Genomic DNA, 20,612 nt, shown 5'->3' on the forward strand with positions numbered 1-20,612 from the left:
ATCGCTGTGATAGTCCAAAAACAAGAAAGGGGCTGACAGATAGAATAGCACACTGTGGTATAAAGTTTGTAAACAGGGATGAAGTGCCTCAGACAGGCTGGCCAACGTTTCGATAGGAGGACCTATCTTCGTCAAAGGCGGCCTCGTCATCCTCGGCGTGCTAGTTTTAAAGGGTTAGTGCAGTGACCTCACGTGCGGGTGTTGTCGCTGGCGGGCGGTTTAAAAGAGAGAGCTTACAAGAGGAAACAAGCGCTGTCGTCCGACGTCTGTGAGCTTCATTCTCAAGACGAGGGGACAAGAGCGTCAGAGTGGGCACGCGGGGCGACAAGAATAGAAGCAGAAAGAAAGGAAAAAAAAGGAAAAAAAAGAAGGGGTGGGGGTGAGGAAAGCCAGGGCGGCACCAAGACAGACAAAAAAGGGGGGGAGTGAAAGAAAAAGAAGGAGAAAAGTGAAATCTAAGAAATACGGGGGCTTGGGAGCGTGTTGGGGATGCGAAAGGTTAGGAGGTATTCAGGGGGAGTCGTTGGCGGCATGTTTTTGAGGCATTAAAACGGCCGGTCAAGCGGTCAGCGCGCGAGTAACACAAAAGAAAAAAAAAAAGGAGAAAGGAGAAAACCCAGACACACACACAAAAAAAAAACATGAGTTGAAAGTGACTTGAGTAGCATAGTAGTAATACGTCGAGTAATTTTGAAATAGTTAAGGTGGCGACGAGGAGTCTGCGGTGCAATGTATGGGGTGACAAAGGCAGCGGCATGGTCTTTCAAGGGGCACTGCCCCACGCGCTTAACGTAGGTGTCGTTACGGCGGCATCCAGAGATGTCGATACTCTGGGTTGAGGCGCCGAAAAAGGCATATTGACTTCGGAATGTGTTGTCGAGGGGATTTCAAGAAAAAAAAGGATTAAGAAAAAAAAGGGGGGGGGGGGGGAAGGGAGAGGGGGAGGGGGGCCGAAACCGGTATAACAAACAGGAGGGTGACGCGCGCAGAAGGGGGCAAGTGTACATGGAAGAAGGGGATCGTACAGTTGGTATAGACGTAAAAACCTGAAAGGGTACATTAAATTGAATAGTAGGCAGGAAAAAAATTTTGTTTTCCTTTTTTTCGAAATGGAAGAGTAGGTGAGGTTAAGAATTAAAGTTGGCTGGTGGCCTAATGTGTTTTGTGTATTGGTTGATGATATGAGAGTTTCAGATTTAAGTTACAGCTTTTAAAGATTCTAAGTTGCCGCGTGCCAAATTAATTCCTGTCGGGTGTAGGCAATTAAACTTGTGTATGAGGTATGATTCCGTATACTTCCTTTCGCGAGGGGAACGGAAATTTGTTTGTAGTATATAGAGCCTTGCTTTGTCAAACATATGTCCATGTTCATTAAAGTGGCTGGCTACTGCTTTGGGTAAATTGTGTTTTGTGTCCGCGCGGTGACCGTTGAGTCTTGTATTAATTTGTTGTCCAGTCTCCCCTATGTATTGTTTGCTACAAGCGGCGCATTCTAGACAGTAGACTACGTTGCTTGAGGTGCAGGTGAAAGCCGAAGTTACCTTGTGTGTGTAATTCGACGCTGTACTTTTTACTGTAGTAGTAGATTGAATGTGTTTGCATGTAGAGCACCTGGGGCGGCCACAGGGATTGGTTCCCAACTTCTTCTTTTTCTGTAGTTTGGCGTGCACAAGAACATCTTTAAAATTAGTGTTGCGTCTGTAGGCCACTCTGGGAGGGTCGGGAAAAATCTTCTTAAGTTTCTGGTTGCTGGTGAGAATCGGGTAGTATTTACTTAGGATGTTATTCCCGTTTGGGAGTGCGTTTGAGAATTTAGTAGTAAGAAGAGGCGTTGTTGTTCTTGTGATCCTCGGGCGGGGCTTGAGGACCTCGGCTCGATCAAGTTTGGTTGCAGCGATGTAAGCTGTTTGAAGGTCACTGTTTGGGTGGTTCCTGTTTGATAGCGTTTCTTTAAGGTGATAGAGTCTATCTATGTAGTCTTGGTTTTCAACGCAAATGCGACGTAGTCGTGTGGCTTGGCCTTTAAAGATGCCTTGTTTGCAATGTCTGGGATGGTGGCTGGTATATTCTAGGTACTGTTGTTTGTCGAAAGGTTTCCTATACAGCGTTGTCTTTAGTTCACCATTGTCAATGTATATTGTTGTGTCCAGAAAGTTTATGCGCGCAGTTGAGGATTCTGATGTGAATTTTATTGTTGGGTGAACAGAATTTAGAAAGGCTACATATTTATCTAGACTGTCTTGGCCATGTCCCCAGATTATGAGTATGTCGTCTATGTATCGTAGGTATGTGTGGGGCTTGGTAGTGCAGCGCGATAGGAAATCTGTTTCTAGAATCCCCATAAATATGTTCGCGTAGGTTGGTGCAAAAGGCGTACCCATGCTTGTACCATGTATCTGTAGGTAGTAACTCTCTTCAAATTCGAAGTAGTTATGTGTGCGAACTAATTCAAGGAGAGACAGGTAGACTTCAGTAGAGTGTTGTGCACTGTGTTTAGACAGCGTTTGTTTTATCGAAGATAAACCATCAGGGATTGGAATGTTGGTGTACAGCGCCGTGACGTCTAGTGTTGCGAGAATTGTGTTGTGGGGTAGTTTGCCTTTAGTATTAATGTCTTCGATAATTCTCAGCAGGTGGGGCGTATCTTGTACAAATGAGGGAAGTGCTTTTGGCAAGTCACCAAGGTAGCGGTTAAGGAATGTGGAGATGCTCTCTGTCGGGGTGTTGTTGTTTGATACTATCGGACGGCCTGGGATAATAGCAGTGTGTAGTTCAGCGGATGGAATTTTATGAATTTTCGGAAGGAGGTAAAAACGTCCGGCAGTTTTGTTGCTTGGTTTAAGAAATTTGTATTCTGATGGTGTTATCAATTCATCAGCCAAAAGTGATTTCAGCCTGTTGGTAATTGTCACTGTGTAGGACAATGTCGGATCGTTATCTAGTTTGCGGTAATGTTCTGGGTTGTTTAGTTGTCTGTAAGCTTCGTGCTTGTATTTTTCTATTGGCCAAATAACTATACTTCCACCCTTATCTGCTTCCTTAATAACAATGTCATTCCGGCAGCTCAGATTTGAAATGATATGACTCTCCGACGCAGTTATGTTTTTAGGTCGCTTAGATGTCTTGGATTGGCTTATAATTTCTTTAGTGATAGTTTTAAGGTATATGTCAAGTTCTATGGCTTGTTCTGGTTCGGGAGTCCAAGTGGATTGCGCTCTAAGTGGTGTCGTCCCGGTGTCTGGTGTGTCTGCAAAAAAGTGTCGGATGCGCATTCGTCGGGAGAATTCTGAGAGGTCCTTGTGAAGCTCGAATTCATTTATTGTGTTGTTCGTGGGGCAAAAGTTTAAGCCCTTGCTGAGTACGGCTATTTCTTTTTGACTTAATGTTTTAGAACCTCACCTACTCTTCCATTTCGAAAAAAAGGAAAAAAATTTTTTTTTTCCTGCCTACTATTCAATTTAATGTACCCTTTCAGGTTTTTACGTCTATACCAACTGTGCGATCCCCCTCTTCCATGTACACTTGCCCCCTTCTGCGCGCGTCACCCTCCTGTTTGTTATACCGGTTTCGGCCCCCCTCCCCCTCTCGCTTCCCTCCCCCCCTTTTTTTTTCTTAATCCTTTTTTTTTTCTTGAAATCCCCTCGACAACACATTCCGAAGTCAATATGCCTTTTTCGGCGCCTCAACCCAGAGTATCGACATCTCTGGATGCCGCCTAACGACACCTACGTTAAGCGCGTGGGGCAGTGCCCCTTGAAAGACCATGCCGCTGCCTTTGTCACCCCATACATTGCACCGCAGACTCCTCGTCGCCACCTTAACTATTTCAAAATTACTTGACGTATTACTACTATGCTACTCAAGTCACTTTCAACTCATGTTTTTTTTGTGTGTGTGTCTGGGTTTTCTCCTTTTTTCTTTTTTTTTTCTTTTGTGTTACTCGCGCGCTGACCGCTTGACCGGCCGTTTTAATGCCTCAAAAACATGCCGCCAACGACTCCCCCTGAATACCTCCTAACCTTTCGCATCCCCAACACGCTCCCAAGCCCCCGTATTTCTTAGATTTCACTTTTCTCCTTCTTTTTCTTTCACTCCCCCCCTTTTTTGTCTGTCTTGGTGCCACCCTGGCTTTCCTCACCCCCACCCCTTCTTTTTTTTCCTTTTTTTTCCTTTCTTTCTGCTTCTATTCTTTTCGCCCCGCGTGCCCACTCGGACGCTCTTGTCCCCTCGTCTTGAGAATGAAGCTCACAGACGTCGGACGACAGCGCTTGTTTCCTCTTGTAAACTCTCTCTTTAAAACCAGCCGCCAGCGACAACACCCGCACGTGACGTCACTGCACTCACCCTTTAAAACTAACACGCCGAGGATGACGAGGCCGCCTTTGACGAAGATAGCTCCTCCTATCGAAACGTTGGCCAGCCTGTCTGAGGCACTTCATCCCTGTTTTCAAACTTTATACCATCGCTGTGATAGGTCAGTCTATAACACAAAAGACGAACGATTGCTTTATCAGCGTCACCAGGGGCCCCATCTCAAGATCCTTAAAACAGGCTGTGCGTTCGCACTAGCTTTCAAATTCAACCAAGCAACGTCGCTTTGTGTGTCGACCACCGCTGGTATTTTTGCTAAAGCCTACCGGCCCCTTCCTGCAAGTATGCTGGCTACGGAAACTGCGCCCCTGCGACAGTACGCAATGTTCGTATTCCCGTTGCTCCTGCTGCTGTGCTCAGCCTTTGACGCATCCGAGGTGGCTGACCCTTTTGAGGGATGCTTCGAGAAACCGCCACAAGAACAAAAGCCTGGCGACTGCGTACTCGCGCCAGAAAGCTTGCTGAGTACGAAGCCGTACCGGGAGTACGCCCACCTAGCCCTAGAAAGCGCCACTATTCAACCGGATGATGGGAACCAGAACACTCTTCTAAATTTGACCCGGGCAGCAGCTCAGGTAAGCAGTGGTCTTTTGGTTGCCGATCAGCAACAATTCATCTACTTTAAATTATGACACATAGACATCAGCACCACACCCCCGTTAGCTATTTTCTTCCTGAATATGGTACTTAAACCCTGTTTTAGTGAGCCAATTTTTCAATGTGGTTAGCAGCAAGAAAACAGAACGTAGCATACAACAGGGCTGCGCGATTATTCCGCCTCGAGTGCTTTCAGACATAGGGAGGATCAGAAGGGCGTCCACACGGTATACTAATGTAACTATTACGTGACTTAAATTCTGAGGTTTTGCATGTCATATCTTCCTGATTGTGAGGCACGCCATACTGTAACGAGATATGTGGATTAATTTAACCACCCCGTGTTAAAGTTCGCCAAATTTCGTCACGCCAGTATTATTGCATTTCTGCGCTCTTCCAATGCGACTTCTGCGGCCGGCGTAAAGCCCGCAACCTTTCACAATGAAGCTGCCGTGCTTTACATTCGATTCGAGCAGCTCCTGCGTTATAGGGCATGTCCTATTCCCCCCCTCTATACTACGGCTAGATCGCGTCGCTCGACCCGGCCGGACACGCTGGCTGTAGTAAAACTCTTGCTTGCGCTGGTTGGTTCATGCTTGAATGAGTAAAGTTTGTGTTCGTTTGTGTTCTTTTTCAGTCCTGGTCTTGCTCTTTACTCATTCGCGCTGGCTGTGCCGTGATAATTCCCCGCGGTAGAGGGCCTACTTTTCGCCAGCACCTAACCCAGGTCACGCGCACGTTACGCCGGACTATTTCTACGCCTTCAGGCTGGTTCGACTCCCGCTTGTTGGTCATTTCGCACATCGGCCTTGAAAGACATCCACTTCTCTGAATTCTGATGAGTCTTAATTGCCTACGGAATGAGTATAACGGCGATCAGCTGGTACAGTCGCACAGGACATGAAGTTCAAATCTTTAGCGTGGACTATTTCTGAGGGCGTTTCTCATGCCGCGTAGACGTCACTGCGCTGCTGTCGGTTCGCCTCTCCCCCTTTAAGGATTCACTCCACTCAAAATTATGGTCGCTTTTTTTTTCTGAACACTGGTTTATTGTTTCCTTGTCTGTCACTCGACGTGACGTTGTGGACACGCAATCCACAGCTTTTATCCCGATAAGCGGGCCGTGCTTAATTATTTGACGCATTTTTTGTACAAGTTGTCAGATCGCATGAAACAAGACACTGTTACATTCTGTCAGTGTTTGCGCATTTGTGGACAATAGCGACGCAACAGTTCCTCAGTATTTAAAATATGATGCATTCTCACGTCACGGAAATTCGAAACTCACTGGTAAAAATAAAGCAAGCAGAAAGGATCAAAGCAGCGAGAGAACAACCGACAGTCTAGTGCAGCCTCGTATCCTCCATGTCGAAAAAGCCCTCCGATGGCCCATTTACTGGAGCGCTCACGCTTGAATTTTCTTACGTGATTGTGTATTCGCCGTCTTTACCCATACCTATTTGCAGCACTGCGCATCGCCTGTTGCTTGCGCTGATACGAATGTACTACACCGCTTAAGCATTTTAAACTTGGCTGACATTCATACTGACTATCCCACTATGCAAGTTCGAGTTTTCTGTTTTAAATTGTATCAGTCTCAAAGTACATAAGCAGCGATTGGCCATAAAGCGCTCATCTTAAATGCGTACGCGTAAAACGGGCAGCCCTCCTCCAAGTTACTTTTATGTAGCATATCGGAAAGGTTAACTCTACATTTGCACCTACGAACCCTTTCTGTCGCTCCAAACAAACATCCAGCAGTGTTAAATCTTCCTCGCAACATATGCACTGGCAGCAAAACGCCTATACTTCATTGTTTCGCGTTGAGCGTCTCTCTAGCATCCGCTACCCTCAGGATGCGCTCCGTAGCGAAAGCGTATGCCCCGAAAGTTAGGGTAAATTTTTGGGAACAAGGTTTCGCCCACAGCGAATCTTCTGTACTGAAACAGCCGTATCGGTTACCTCCGTGCTTCTTGAAGGTGTGCGAGTCCGCATAGGAAACTTAAAAGAAACCTGTACTACCATGCGCAATTCCTCTGGTCAATAGACTCGCATGAGACATTCTATAAACCGTCATCTGTACGAACGGGAACAGGCATCGCCAATGGCTTCAACAACCACATGCTGCAGAGGAATAAAAAAAAAGAAAAACAAGAGCCGACTCTTCTTTTTTCTGTTTGTTCCCTGTAACCCGAACGTCTCTTCATGCTCACCTGTCCTCATTTGCACACGTGAAATATTCACCAGGGATTACGGTACTCCCTAATGCGAAATTTGAGCGCACATCTAAGTGTTTTTGTTTCTTGATATGAGGCAAAGAATTTGAGACATGTAGCAAAGTCAGCAATCTACGAAAATCTGATCTGCGGGTCAAACGGGTCGGCTTTTATACATACCTCGTCGAAGGTTCCAGCGTAATCGCAAGTGTATAGTACTTTCTACAAAACAATCTCAAACCACGACAATCAAAGCGAACCAAACAAGCGCGAGCGAGAGGGCTGACGCGAGCAGACTAGTATGAAGTGCGTGGTCCTGCTGAGACCAGCTTTCGAGCTAACGGCGAATGACATACAGCATGTTTGCCCTACCAGATTGTTCCGTTTCATTTTTTTCTTGCGATCTCGCGCAGTATTACGAGAAACAAGGATACCTTCAAAATGACGTGCAGGCAGTTCGGAGCAAAGGCACTGTTCGCGTTTTCTTGATTCGACGTCGAGCAACATGCGGACGACGAGGCCGTCTGCCACGCGCTCGCATGTTTCATAGAGGTGCTGCTTCAGTCGTAATATCTTTTGACATAAACGTTGGATATGAACCTGCAGTGGTTATATAGGCAGGTTAGTATAACTATGTGCGAAAAGAACTAGCAGCGTGTAAGAACCCTCTGCCCGTGCCGCGGCCCCACCGTCAGTTAACTACTGTTTTTTTTTTTCTTTCTATATGTTCTAAATTGCATCTTTTACAACCATATTTTGTGATACAGTGCATCACTTGCATATAACCAACGATGCACGTACACACGCCGTACCGCGGTGGGCTAGATAAAGAAGGCTAGCTTTAAGCTGTCCTCCGAAGTTACATCTATAAGATACCGGTCAAAGCTCTCGCTTTAACCTACGCATCCCGCCAGACTTGAGTGAAACGTTTACAGTTCCAGCCATGGGAAAAATAGAAGCGCCATAAAGTGCAGGCTGCGCAGCCTCTTATTTCTGCGCATTTCTCGTGGCAAACAAAAAAAAACACAATTTCGCAACAAAATATACAAGCTGAGTGCGCTGTTTAGCTGTGAGAAATGACAATTGTTGTCGAAGACGTGCCGAGCTTGGAATATGTTGCACCGCAGCCTGTACGAATTTTTCCCATGTACGTTTTTCCTCAATTGTATTGACGGATTCCGCGCGTGCGTCAATGGTATTGTAGCATTTTTGCTTGTCTTGCGCTTTAAAACTAATTTTATGTTTCATTTAGCCCACCATGTGTCCATTTGTCTTTTCTCGCTCACTTTTTCTCGCCGAAAGTCACTGACTATACGTGACGTCTACCCGCCGTGGTTGCTCAGTGGCTATGATATTGGGCTGCTGAGCACGAGGTCGCGGGATCGAATCCCGGCCACGGCGGCCGCATACCGATGGGGGCGAAATGCTGAAACGCCCGTGTACCTAAATTTAGGTGCACGTTAAAGAACCCCAGGTGGTCTAAGTTTGCGCAGTCCTCCACTGCGGCGTGCCTCATAATCGGAAAGTAAAACCCAGCAACTTAACTTATGTCACCTCTTTCGCAGGAAGTGTCCATACTTACAAACGCTGCAATGGTGTCCAATCATACTCTCATGTTTTTCGTCCTCATTCCACGCAGCTAACCGATGGCATCGTATACAGAGTTCAGTTCACCACCATTGAGAGTGCCTGCAACAGCTCCGTTGCCTACACCCAGGAGCAGTGCACGCCAATTGGAAGTGAGGTATGTACGTTTAGCTACTCTAACAGAGTAACCGCGAACTGAGACTGATACCAGTCGTATTTTTGTAGGTACGGAACAATTTACGGCTGTGCAGCGTGGCCCAGCTAACGTTAGCCAAACTCTTTAAAGTATTTATAGAATATACGAGCATAAATACGGCGAGCAGTCGCCTGCTGCAGGCGGGAGTGGCATTTTCGTAATTGAACCATCCATAATTAGAACATTAGAACACGAGTATGTTAATTACTGCGTCTGCGCTTGCTGCACACTACGCGTGTGGTTTCTTTTGGGAAACTGCTTATGCGAGCTTGAGGGATGAAAGTTCGCCGATCTTCTGCACTCAATGCACTCAATTTATAACGACTACGTAGGGACCTGTTCCGGCCACCCAACCTCGTACAAGCACTATATGCAATGTCTACAAAAATAAATCATCAGATCAATAAATCTCAGATTTTACCAAAATGCCGTCCCGGTAAACATTTAGTGCTCAGATATGTAACCGAACCGGTAGCTGTAATGTTTACTTTGCTAGGGATAGCGGGTTTTAAACCACCACTACTTTCACAATATTCCCATCTTTATTGCGTGTATCAGAATAAGCGCCTAACTACGCTACGAGGATGCCATAACTAATTTCATATTGATCTTCCGCAACGTTGCCTGTACGAAAGCTTAGGCGCGTTAATTTTGCTATTGGGGAATAAATGTACTGCATTTAGATTTGTCAGTATCGTTGGCAGACAACATATGGCCATTTACAGCGGAGCTGTATATGGCTAATGGATCCGTCCGTCCAATGTGTCACCTGTACGCCGAAAACTGCTCCGACGCCACCCCGTGCGCATGCGTGCAAACGAGACAAGTCGCAGCGGTCGCTCTCAATGTTATCATCTCGTCGACCATGTTATGACACATGACCTGAATGGCCATCTGGAAACTCCCATTCGAGGGTGGAGAAGCATAACAAAACGTTTTTTTTTTAGTCTGCCCACCAATCGTCAACTTCAACGTCGAACCTAGCTCGCCCCGCCGCCACGAGAATTGTATGCTTTCTCTTGAAACAGATGGCAATTGAGTGTTACACGGACGTCAGTGCGTCGATCACGCGTCACCGGTCGTGTATAGATTTAACCTTTCGCAAGAACTTGTCTAGCATAGCAGTATAACCGATCGTGGTGTACCGCAGCAACCACAAAGCTATAATCACTGGTAACGAGAGAGATAAGATGAAGACTATAGAAACTACGAAGTTATGTCTGTGTCTTTGTTCAATCAATATAATAGTCCTATACCGACCTCTGTAAGTATAGTTGCCAATATAGTCGTCCCAATACAGCTTCGCTGGTTCTACTTCACACAGTGGAAGCGCGCTCAATATTTCTGCGCTTGTTACTGCGTTCATCATTTCGCCTATTACATTGCCATCTTATCCTTTCTGTTACAGGCCAATGGACTGTGCCAAGCAAGGTTCCTGTACAATGGTACCCTAACGCTTGATCATGCCATGTGTACTCCACTCATGAAGGAGTAATGCCTCTTAAAGCTTCTTATCATTGCTGCGCTGTACAGGATTTTATTGCCGTCAAAGCATGACAGGCGCTTCCTCGCAACATGAACATACAATTGGGCATTGAATAAAGGTTGTAACCGCTGCTGTTATTGTGTAATGTCCATTTAAGCTAGCATACACGCTTGCGGGGACCCTCGAACATTGGCCGCTTCTTAGGCACACGAATGACGATTGAGTTTTCTGGCATGCCTACACAAACCCGACCGTTTCAATCTGCGCAGTTCCGTTCACTACGGCAATATTTCAAGCGGCGCTTGTCTTTCTCTTTTTTTTTTTTTTTTTTTTTTGCGAACGCTCTTGCATTTGTGTGACAATGGGTGCTCGCTAGCTGCTGCTGCGTCACGTGTTTTCAATACGCGCGTAATTCTTCGGCACATTCCTGGTTTTTCTGATCAATTGAGCGTTTTCTAAACAGATGTAAATTCAATCCCAAGTATCGAATACCTTGTGCACATCTTCATTATTAGCTTAATCTATATCAATTCTATTTACCGTTCGTCAATATGGATCAACTGCCCCCGTTTTCAGACGAACGTGCGTAAAACTAGGATTTCACAACAGGCCCGTTACGCGACACTGCAGGTTCAAGCACAACTAGCGCGAATGCCCGGAGCGCATCACAGGCTTGTTACTCGAAATGAGATTACAGCCTCGAACAGGGCGCAGCATAAGATGTGACGCAAGTATACAGTTGCTACATTATACCATTTAGGTAATATCCGGCATTCCATTTGAGGAGCCAGATAGTCTGAAATTGCGGCACCTTAAAGGGGGATGTCAGTCAGCTGACGTCCGAGGTCGCCAAAGTGTAGCCGGCGAGATTGCTTGGACTGTCTCCTATTACACGATTCAGTAGCGACACTTCGGCTAACCAGAAGTGGTGCTAGAGATGCAGCCGCATCTTTCGAAACCTAGAATATATTCTGGTGCGGGCCTCGGGACCCGCTCTGCGTGGCGATGAGAATAGTGCTGCCACGCATGCAAGTTAATGCCCTCTCTCGCTACCGTTTACTATTTTGCAAGAGAACACGAACACGGGTTAAAGTGCACTTGCCTTCAATGCAGCTTATACCGACGAATGATAATTGCGCTGCTAGTTTCTTTACACTAGTCAATCCACATTAGCGATTAATGTGCCAGTCACTTTCCGCGTTATTAACTCGATGGAAGCGTCAAAGTTTTGCCGAAGGAATACTTGTACGCTATTTTTGCTGGCAACGTTCCTGGCGCGCGCCTACTTTTTCTCTCCTACCCAAACCTCTCGATTACGCGAGGGCCATTCTTAGATTGCAAAAAACTTGTCGCCAGCGGCGAGGGCGTCCATCCTCTTGTTGCCATACACGCACATCGCAGAAACAATCCGCAGTCGCGCGTTCATATAACCGACTGCACTGACGTCAGCCACTGCCGCTGTGGTATCATGGCGTGCGCTCCAGTGCTTCTCTGAATTCCCAGGCTACTGTCTGTAACTCGTACATCACAGAGCTTTGAGTTTGTAAATATGATAGTTTTCGTTTAATTCAGAGCAATCTTTGACTATTCCAGCCACACACTTCGATACCTTTCTGGCCTTGTCTAAGGTCTCGTGAACCAAGAATAACATGTTGTCCCAATTTGAACGAAGGTATTCGCCCAGTAGGAAGGTAAGACGCACTACGGATTCATTCTGCGAAGGATACATACCTTTCTCATGAAAAACTAGTGCTTTGAGAATACTGGCATTCCCTCCATGACCCAAAACAAGTCTTTATTGTAGTTGCGCGTCGTTCTTTCAGAGCATCGGCACTTTCACCAGTTATTCCTATTGCTCCGAGGCGAGAAGTTTAGGTGACATGACGCCAAATTTCCGAGCTTCAGTTATGCATTGCATTATAAATTGTACGCATCCCTGCAGCAGACTCCCAAAATCTTAGCGGTGTCCGAGTAGTGTAAAACGTCTATTTGATATTTTTTTCTGTCGCAGTTGAAGCGTAAGGCATTCAGTGACACTAAGTAGTAAAGAAACGTGTAGACAGCCCACAAAACGGCTCTCACTTAAGCAAATGGAATCTAGAAGGCCCTGCTTTTGTTTACTGCAAACGCCGGAAGTGATTGCCAGAGCTGGAAATACGTCATGACCGCCATGCATCGTTTTGATCTTGCATGGGCGTCTCGGTAGTTTGCTGCTGCTATTGCCACTCGAGTGAATCGCAGACACCGTACTACGCCGATGCCCTTGATCCGGGGTTGGGTGCCAGAGCTTGCGGAACATGACATAGGATGCTGTCTTCAACTGTTTCAAAGCAGGCGACACAGCCATGGGCCCCTGAATGTCTGGCGTCACACAATCATTACAAAACGCAGTCCATGTCGATGAGAAAGCTTTAGAAGCAGCGATTTCAAACTGATGTACTGAAAAGTAGCAAAAAAGTCGCCAGGTGGCCGCCATGACGAATCACTTAATAAGAAAAGGTTGCTCTGACCGATTATGAACTCATCCTTTTGGAGCGGCTATGTTTAGAGCCCTTCGACTAACTTAAAACGTGACTTCCAGGATACAAGTTCTATATGACTGATGGCTCCCATATTCGTATTCGAGAATATGGGAGCCCTGTATAACTGATTAAGTAAACGCCGATAGTTGTCGTTGCACTTTGGTACCAGGTAACATGTCCTGCGAACAATTCTCGCTCTTTAGTCATTTGTCAGTGTATCCCTGTGTCATATCTCAACTTTGCAAGGAAATATCGTGTACTAGTCAGGTTTCTTTATCACTTCAGAAAAATGTATTTATAGTAGTTTCGTAACCATATATCGATGTGTTCTCAAACGTATTTGCTCAAATTCTTCATGAAACCGTAATAAAACGCCTTTCCACTTTATGATTTTCTGAGGTCTCAACAATAAAAGGAGACGTGCCATGGAATGAGCCGGAAGGTGTTCGTTTTGAATAAATTTCGCAGGTCGCAAGGCGGTGGTTTGTCCTCCCTTCCAAATACACATGGTGAGGATGGTCGTTGCACGTGGTGTGTGTGTCATAAGAGGTGTAGTACAGAGAATTATGCTATTTAGTTGTAACATTTTGTCTGGTTTCTCTGCAGTTCTAGAAAAATTTTTTATTGAAAAGTAGCCAGAAAGTAGCCATTTAGCCAACGCGAAAATTTTCCCGCCACGAGCCTTCAAAGGTAACAAATTTGGCGTAAAGTAGCCAAACCTGGAAACGCTGACACCGCTCGGGGTGTTAGCGGGCATTTTCCCTAGTTTCACCCCTTCAATGGGTGGCGCCGCTTCGTGTTACCTCGTGGCCCTCCTAAACTGCTCCTTCTCTACCCCGTTCCCAGATGGCGCCACCGTTCTGTTACGGGTGATGGGCGTTAGAAGCCCTATCCCTACAAAAAGGTGCCTCAAGCTAAGATAGTTAGCTTTCAAACAACTCCTAATTTGTGATATTCATCACCGAATTTTAAAGCTCTGCCAAAGCTACATTAAAACCCCGCAGGCGCTGCTGCTACACCACACAGAAGCACCCCATGAAGAAGTTTTTGACAAAGTTTCCACAATGGCACGTCGCGACAAACGTTGATAGTGGAAGTCGCTTCAAATGTCGAGCAAGCTATGATGTATTGGTATGTGTCGCGACAGGCCGCGATGTCCAGTTTCGAACTTCGTAGCGACCCGCCGTGGTTGCTCAGTGGCTATGGTGTTGGGCTGCCGAGCACGAGGTCGCGGGATCGAATCCCGGCCACGGCGGCCGCATTTCGATGGGGGCGAAATGCGAAAACACCCGTGTACTTAGATTTAGGTGCACGTTAAAGAACCCCAGGTGGTCGAAATTTCCGGAGTCCTCCACTACGGCGTGCCTCATAATCAGAAAGTGGTTTTGGCACGTAAAACCCCATAATTTTTAACTTCGTAGCGCTTTTCGTCACGGGGCGTTTTCATCTGATATGATGGCGGGGCAGCCTTTGCTACGCTCACAGCGTGCGCGGTTTCAATATCACCTGGATTTAACGTTGAAGTTCGACAAGGAATTCCTAGAGTTAAATGATGTTTTTCTGATTATAAAGAACGGCGCATTTAAACAACTTCCCCACAAGGTTTCAATAAAATAGGAAAAATTGTTAGTCGATTTCAACACCGACTCTCACGTTACTACCGCCAATGTCCGAATCACCGACGAAATTGTCTGCGCGCATCCGCGCGCATCAAGCTGCCTCTTTGTTGTGTCATTATAGGTTGTTATTGAACAGGTGCAAGTTTTTGCGTTGTCTTACCTGGACACATCAATACGCGGGTCCAAATTTGAAGAAGATGATGATGATGATGATGATGATGATGGTGGTGGTGGTGGTGGTGGTGGTGGTGGTGGTGGTGGTGGTGGTGGCGGCGGCGGCGGCGGCGGCTTCATGTTATGGCTCATACCCACACTGGGGGATTTGCCAACAATTGCGTGCTGAAACGATTACCTAGTCTTTTGGAGTGTTACGAATTCGATCAGGAAAAAAGGAAAGAAAAGGAAAATTACAAAAACAAACAAATTACAAGAGAGCAATCAAAAAGTTATTCGTTTTGTTGATTGTATGCAACGTCAAACAGTGTTCCTCGGCCTGCTTTCTTCTTCCTCATCTTTTCTCCTTTTGCACTTGCAACGCTCATCGGACTAATACAACCTGGAATATTTTTTTGGTATGATCCCATATATTTCTCCCTGCCCTTGCCGTAAGATCAAGGGTGCGTTTGCGCCTGTTCACAAAAGAAAAAGAACTATTTCTTCTGAGTTTCATGAATCTGCTTTAGCCGAATGGAGGAAGCGAAGATGAAGAAAAAAATTATCAAGGTAAGATTTTCAAAAGCTTGTTCCTTTCCCTATTGCACCTGTCGCCTTCTTCCACACCGATGGTGCGCCTTATAGCAGTGTGCCATGGTACTGAGAGTAATAAATGAATTCTCATAAATTTTCTCATTTTTTCTACTATCCGAGCAAAATCCCAGGCATCATAATATAAGTAAAACGTCCTACCTTACCATCAAGCAATGTCCTATACGACCTAACCTCAAGGACAACTTTTTTTAACAACCTCTCCTCTGAAGACCTAGCTAGACACCAATTATATTTGACAAGACCTTGAATATACGTTCTTAATATAGCATGCTTGCCAAACATCGGTAGTTCACGCTTCCAAAAGCGTATAGGAGCCTTCCCTTCGTAGTATTAGTGATCAGCAATATGTGCGAGCGCTACTAAAGTGAACATGCCTTTGCAATCGCAGTTATCCTCAGAGGGAGGAAAATCACCAGGGTTAGGATGTATCTCAAATTATGTCACCAGTATTGCACGCTTAGGTGAGGCTACATTGCTCCATCTACTTACACCTCTAAAAGGCACAGACCATAGCCTCAAGGTCAACATGCTTGTTCGTATCATCTTTCCATACAGGATCAGTTATCCCCGACAAAGGCCTTTCATAACTTTATTTGCCAGCCCCGTTCACTTCTTCGAAACAGTAGCCACCTGAACACCGATTACGTACGTAATATGCATGCTACCGCTACCTAGCATAGTTTCTGCATTTGAACATGTCGCGTCCTGCGGACAATTTTTATTATTCTGCATCATTCTCTAACACGGAGCTCGCAGTGCATCATTTCTTGTATTAAAAGATAAGGTATATATTCGTATTTCGTACATCTAACTTGTATTGCTTATTTTTTATATCCTATGGATAGTATGATAAATTTCTTCATTGTATTCACTCTGCATTAACAAAATTACTTGGTATATTTAGCTTTTCGACCGCTTGAATAAGGCTTAGAACCTAAGTGTTGCCTATCGTTATTATTTTATTTGATGATACTGTCAGCCCATGACGGGCTGACAGTACTTGTATCATTTGAAGTTGTTAAAACTGGTATTTCTCTCTTCTTTATTATTTCCTGCGTTTCTTCCACTGTCTGACATTCATCCGGCCACTGCACCCCGGTCGCAATGCAGCAATAATAAGCAGTTTTCGTTTCATGCGCCCTGTTGAATTCGTACTTAGCGAGCGCACGCCCGTGGTTGTGCACCACGCGCGTGCGCATTACACAGGTGTGCGTTACACACGTCGCTCTGTCACGCACCTTCCCAACATTTTCTCTTGTTTCTTTTCTTTTTTTTCAGAAAAGCGAACTCTGCCAGGCAATATTCCGCTATCTTCATGTCCAAGTTTGAAGGCGCCATGTGCGATGCTGAAGTTATAGAAAATTACGATGTCTCCTCAATGCCTTCCACAGAGCTTCGCTTCGGTGATCAATGTTCTTTGTTAAATGGTTTCTGAAGGTATATTTGTATACAATAAAGGTAACCTTCTGACACGACTTTTCTTTTGTTTTTGTTGTCTTGCTGCTATCATTTTTTCTTTCAGTGTATCGCACGCACGTGCGATACACTGACCAAGTTGTGGTGTTGCTTTCGTTTAAGCCTGTCGGAAGCCTACTATGGCGTGCGCGAGAGTTATGAAAAAAGTAATGGAGCTACATTGGCAGAAAATTGGTAAGAAAGTGTCTAGTTCATATCAGCGGCAGTGCTGTCTAGTGCACACAGACACACACAAAAGCGAGGAAGAACATTAGGCTGACACCCAATAGGCTTCCCTCCGTTATAAGGAGAAATGCGCATCTTGAACATAATGCGAAGCGATACTATCGTGAAGAAGCTAAACGCTGTATAGTAGTAAAGTATAGCACCATTGTCTTTATATTCATTTCATGCAACGTGTCAAATTCAAATGGTTAAGAAGCACGTGCGTGTTTGTTTGTGTGTATGTGCGCGCGCATGTGTGTGTCAGTTAAGGTTAGTCAAACTTCTAAAAAAAACATCATAAAGTTGCGGTGAAAGATGCCATACTGTATTAACTGCTACGATGTGCAGTCGTCAGATGTCTGAATCTTTCTTTTTATGTTGAATGGCTTGGCTAACTCTGGCTCGAACACGTGGTATACATATACACATACATAGTGAAAGGCTCCCTGGATTCGGTACTTGAGCAGGCGCTTGTAGGTTGAGGACGGACGTGCGACAAACCGATGTCTTTTTTTTTTTTTTTTCCGAAGTGCGTACTCAATCTGCAAGTGCGCATTTATATATTTGTCGTTTGTGTTTTCGGCAGGTAAATTCTGATGATGCCAGAAGAAATAGTGGTTTTGCATAAGGGTCGCAATAAACACAGAGACCCCCTCAGAGTGCTGTTTACCGTATGAGCCAAATTTAAGTTGGATGGCGTGGGGAGCTTGGACGAAGTTGCACCGGTCTCGCTTTGACTTATGCCTTTCCCTGGGTGTCTGTATTGTTTCTAACAAACGTATTTTCTTTGCGCATCGAACACGTGTGCCGGTAGAATTAAGGTATTTTGCCTTTTTTACGCTTTAGAAATAATTTTCAGGCTTCGTTTGGTACACCTGGTGTCCGTTTGTTATCTCCCATAACATCGTGTGCCATACGCTTATATCACCGAGCGTCTCTGGCCATTTGAGGCATTTTGCACTAAATATGTCGACGTACGGCACTAGCATGCCGTCGGGATCATCAATTGCTTTCCATTTGTTCCCATTTCATGAAACTGTCCGAAGGTGCCGTTATCAGTCCAGTTCATGACTTCCGAGAGCACCTACAACGGATCGGTTGCTTCTTCAGAGGAGCAGTCCCAATAACTGGAACTGAGGTATGTACGTGTAGCCACTCCACGTAAATGTGGGTACGCGAATTATACAAATTATATTTGCGTACGTACAGAAAGCCTTTCATAAATTTGTAGAGAACACGTCGATTTGTGACTGTTACTTTGCCGGCATTCCTGCTGCAACAGCTACTTGAAGCAATATCAGCGCTGTGGAGAAGGGCGTTCAGTGTAAGTAGCGCCACCAACCGCTTGGCGTCTACTGCAAAGCCAGGCGCCACTGCGCTAGATAGAGGAGAAAAGTCTGTTTGCTGTACCCTCATGTGTTCACCTGTTAATGTATACCATACTGTGCGCGCTGTGCTCTCTAGAGACACTACCTTTGTGAGCTATAGGGATGAACTTATACAGGTGTTGGAAAGTGAATGCATGTAATTTTTCGTGTACGCACCCAGCAACAGCTTTGCGGACGCAAATTCAGACGGTCCATGCTTAGGGAGAGGCTACTGGCAACGTCTGCAGCAGAAATATATCAATAACCCTCCGGTGTTGGAAAAATTTGTCGTAAAGTTTACTGTTCTTATTATTACTACTGTTATTATTATTATTGCGTTCCACATGTTACAGCCGAAGTACGAGGTGGTGGGGTGAATAGTGTGAATAAATAGGGTGAATAAATGGAGCGAATAGACATGTGTAAATTGGTTGCAACTTTTTTTGCCCGTATGTGATGAACGCTTCCTGCAAGTCGGAGAAACGCTGTGGGGTCAAATAATGCATTCCTAAAGCACTTACCCTTTCTCTGCTTAATAGAGGTGACCATATTCTACGACTGCATTTTTATTGCGATGACGATCAAATGGACACTCCAGCCAAATGTTTGCAGTCGTCATTGACGTTGGCATCGGCGTCGCCATGAAGTTCCACATAACGTATAAGTGGGACAACACTCACTTGCCGTGTGCAATGGGTGCGAGGTAAAGCGCGGGAGGCTGAACTAACAAGCATGAGAAATGATAGGTTCCGTCATCCTGTGCTGCCAATGTTGGAGGCCTGTTTTTGAACGTACGAAGCAGCGTCTACGAAGCATGTTCGGTCCTTGTTCAAGCGGGCACTGTCGAGCAGAGCTTTACCCCTGGCTCGTCTTCGTCCTTCGTTGTAGGTGGGATGCATATTGCGTGGCATCTGGTGTATGTAAATCTTCGAGCTTACGTCGCTGGGCGGCTTCACAGCGTCGAGACTGACGACCGCAGGGTTACGTCCCAGCTTGCCAAGTATGGCTCGGCCCGCTGGGGTACCGGAGAGTCTGATAAACTGGGAAAATTCTTGGGCTTCAACGATTTCTTAGAACGTGTTGTGAATTCCCAAATAGAGCAGGTATTTTGTGTGCGTTCGAATGGGAAGGCCGAGGGCAACCTTGGAGACTCTTCTGATTAGGGCACTGATCTTGTTGCACTCCGATACGATCCAGTTGATCATAGCCCCTGAATAAGCTAGGTGGCATAGCAGGAAGGCGTGGATAATCCGGATCAGATTGTCTTCCCTGATTCCGCGGTACCTGTTGGCGATTCTTCGGATCAGGCCGAGGGCGCTTTCGGTCTTGGAACAAATGCGTTTGAGAGCGTCTCCATTGGCCCCGTTCGACTCGATAAACATTCCTAGGACCCTGATAGTATCTACCCGCTGAACTGGGGAGCCCTTACCGGTGAATAACGTAATGTGGCACTCTGTTGATGGCTTCCGGTACCGGTGAGAACCGCCTCTGGGCCTCTTCTTGTAGAGCAAGAGCTCGGATTTAGCGGGCGTACACCTTAGCCTGGTGGGGATAAAATACCGCTCCGTCACATCGATGGCCTCTTGCAAAGCACCCTCGACCTGACCCTCACATCCGCTGGGGCACCACATGGTGATGTCGTCCGCGTAGATCGTGTGGTTAATGTACGGGATTTTTTTCAAGGCCGTCGACAGGTTGATTAGGGACATGTTGAACAGCGTTAGCGAGATCACCACCCCCTGATGTGTTCCCTTTGGCCCAAGCTGAATTTCGTGGGTCAAAAACTCGTCAATCTTGAGTCTTGTGGACCTTGAGGAAAGGAAGGAGCGCACGAAATTGTACGCCCGTTGGCCGACGTTACACTCTGTCAGGCTCTTGAGAATAAAGGCGTGCGATATGTTGTCAAAAGCCTTTTCCAGATCCAATAGAGTCAATGATCTCGTGCTTGATCAGCCTCCTGGCGTCCGGAGTCGAAAGCCCCGACCGAAAGCAAAACATGTAGTGTGTATAGCATTCGTTAGACTCGAGATGGTCGGTGAGATGAAAATGGCATGCTCGGCCATTTTCCCAACACACGGCCTCAGGGAGATGGGCCTTAGGTTGTCGATCCTCGGCGCCTTACCTGGCTTGGGTATGAGTACTGTGTAGGTAGCTTTCCAGCTCTTGGGAATGAGGCCGCTGCACCAGATTTCATTCATCTTGT

The 20,612-nt window shown here is 45.9% G+C and overlaps 1 protein-coding gene across 1 annotated transcript; it reads left to right on the plus strand.

Annotated features, from left to right (window-relative positions):
- Window positions 1-3,599: 3,599 nt before the first annotated feature.
- LOC140212782 (uncharacterized) lies at window positions 3,600-10,585 on the plus strand. Its single transcript, XM_050181010.3, has 3 exons — window positions 3,600-4,946; window positions 8,824-8,928; window positions 10,376-10,585. Exons 1-3 carry the CDS (start codon window positions 4,239-4,241, stop codon window positions 10,460-10,462), a joined length of 900 nt encoding a protein of 299 aa, XP_050036967.2. The 5' UTR covers window positions 3,600-4,238; the 3' UTR covers window positions 10,463-10,585.
- The last annotated feature ends 10,027 nt before the right edge of the window (window positions 10,586-20,612 follow it).

This window comes from Dermacentor andersoni, chromosome 7, assembly GCF_023375885.2.
Source record: "Dermacentor andersoni chromosome 7, qqDerAnde1_hic_scaffold, whole genome shotgun sequence".
Taxonomy (NCBI): Eukaryota; Metazoa; Arthropoda; class Arachnida; order Ixodida; family Ixodidae; genus Dermacentor; species Dermacentor andersoni.

Excerpts from the sequence above, each read along its gene's own strand:
- LOC140212782 (XM_050181010.3), top strand. The coding sequence starts at position 4,239 with ATGAAGCTCACAGACGTCGGACGACAGCGCTTGTTTCCTCTTGTAAAC. Across the intron at positions 4,947-8,823 it reads TGACCCGGGCAGCAGCTCAG|CTAACCGATGGCATCGTATA; the intron begins GTAAGCAGTGGT and ends CATTCCACGCAG. Across the intron at positions 8,929-10,375 it reads GCACGCCAATTGGAAGTGAG|GCCAATGGACTGTGCCAAGC; the intron begins GTATGTACGTTT and ends TTTCTGTTACAG.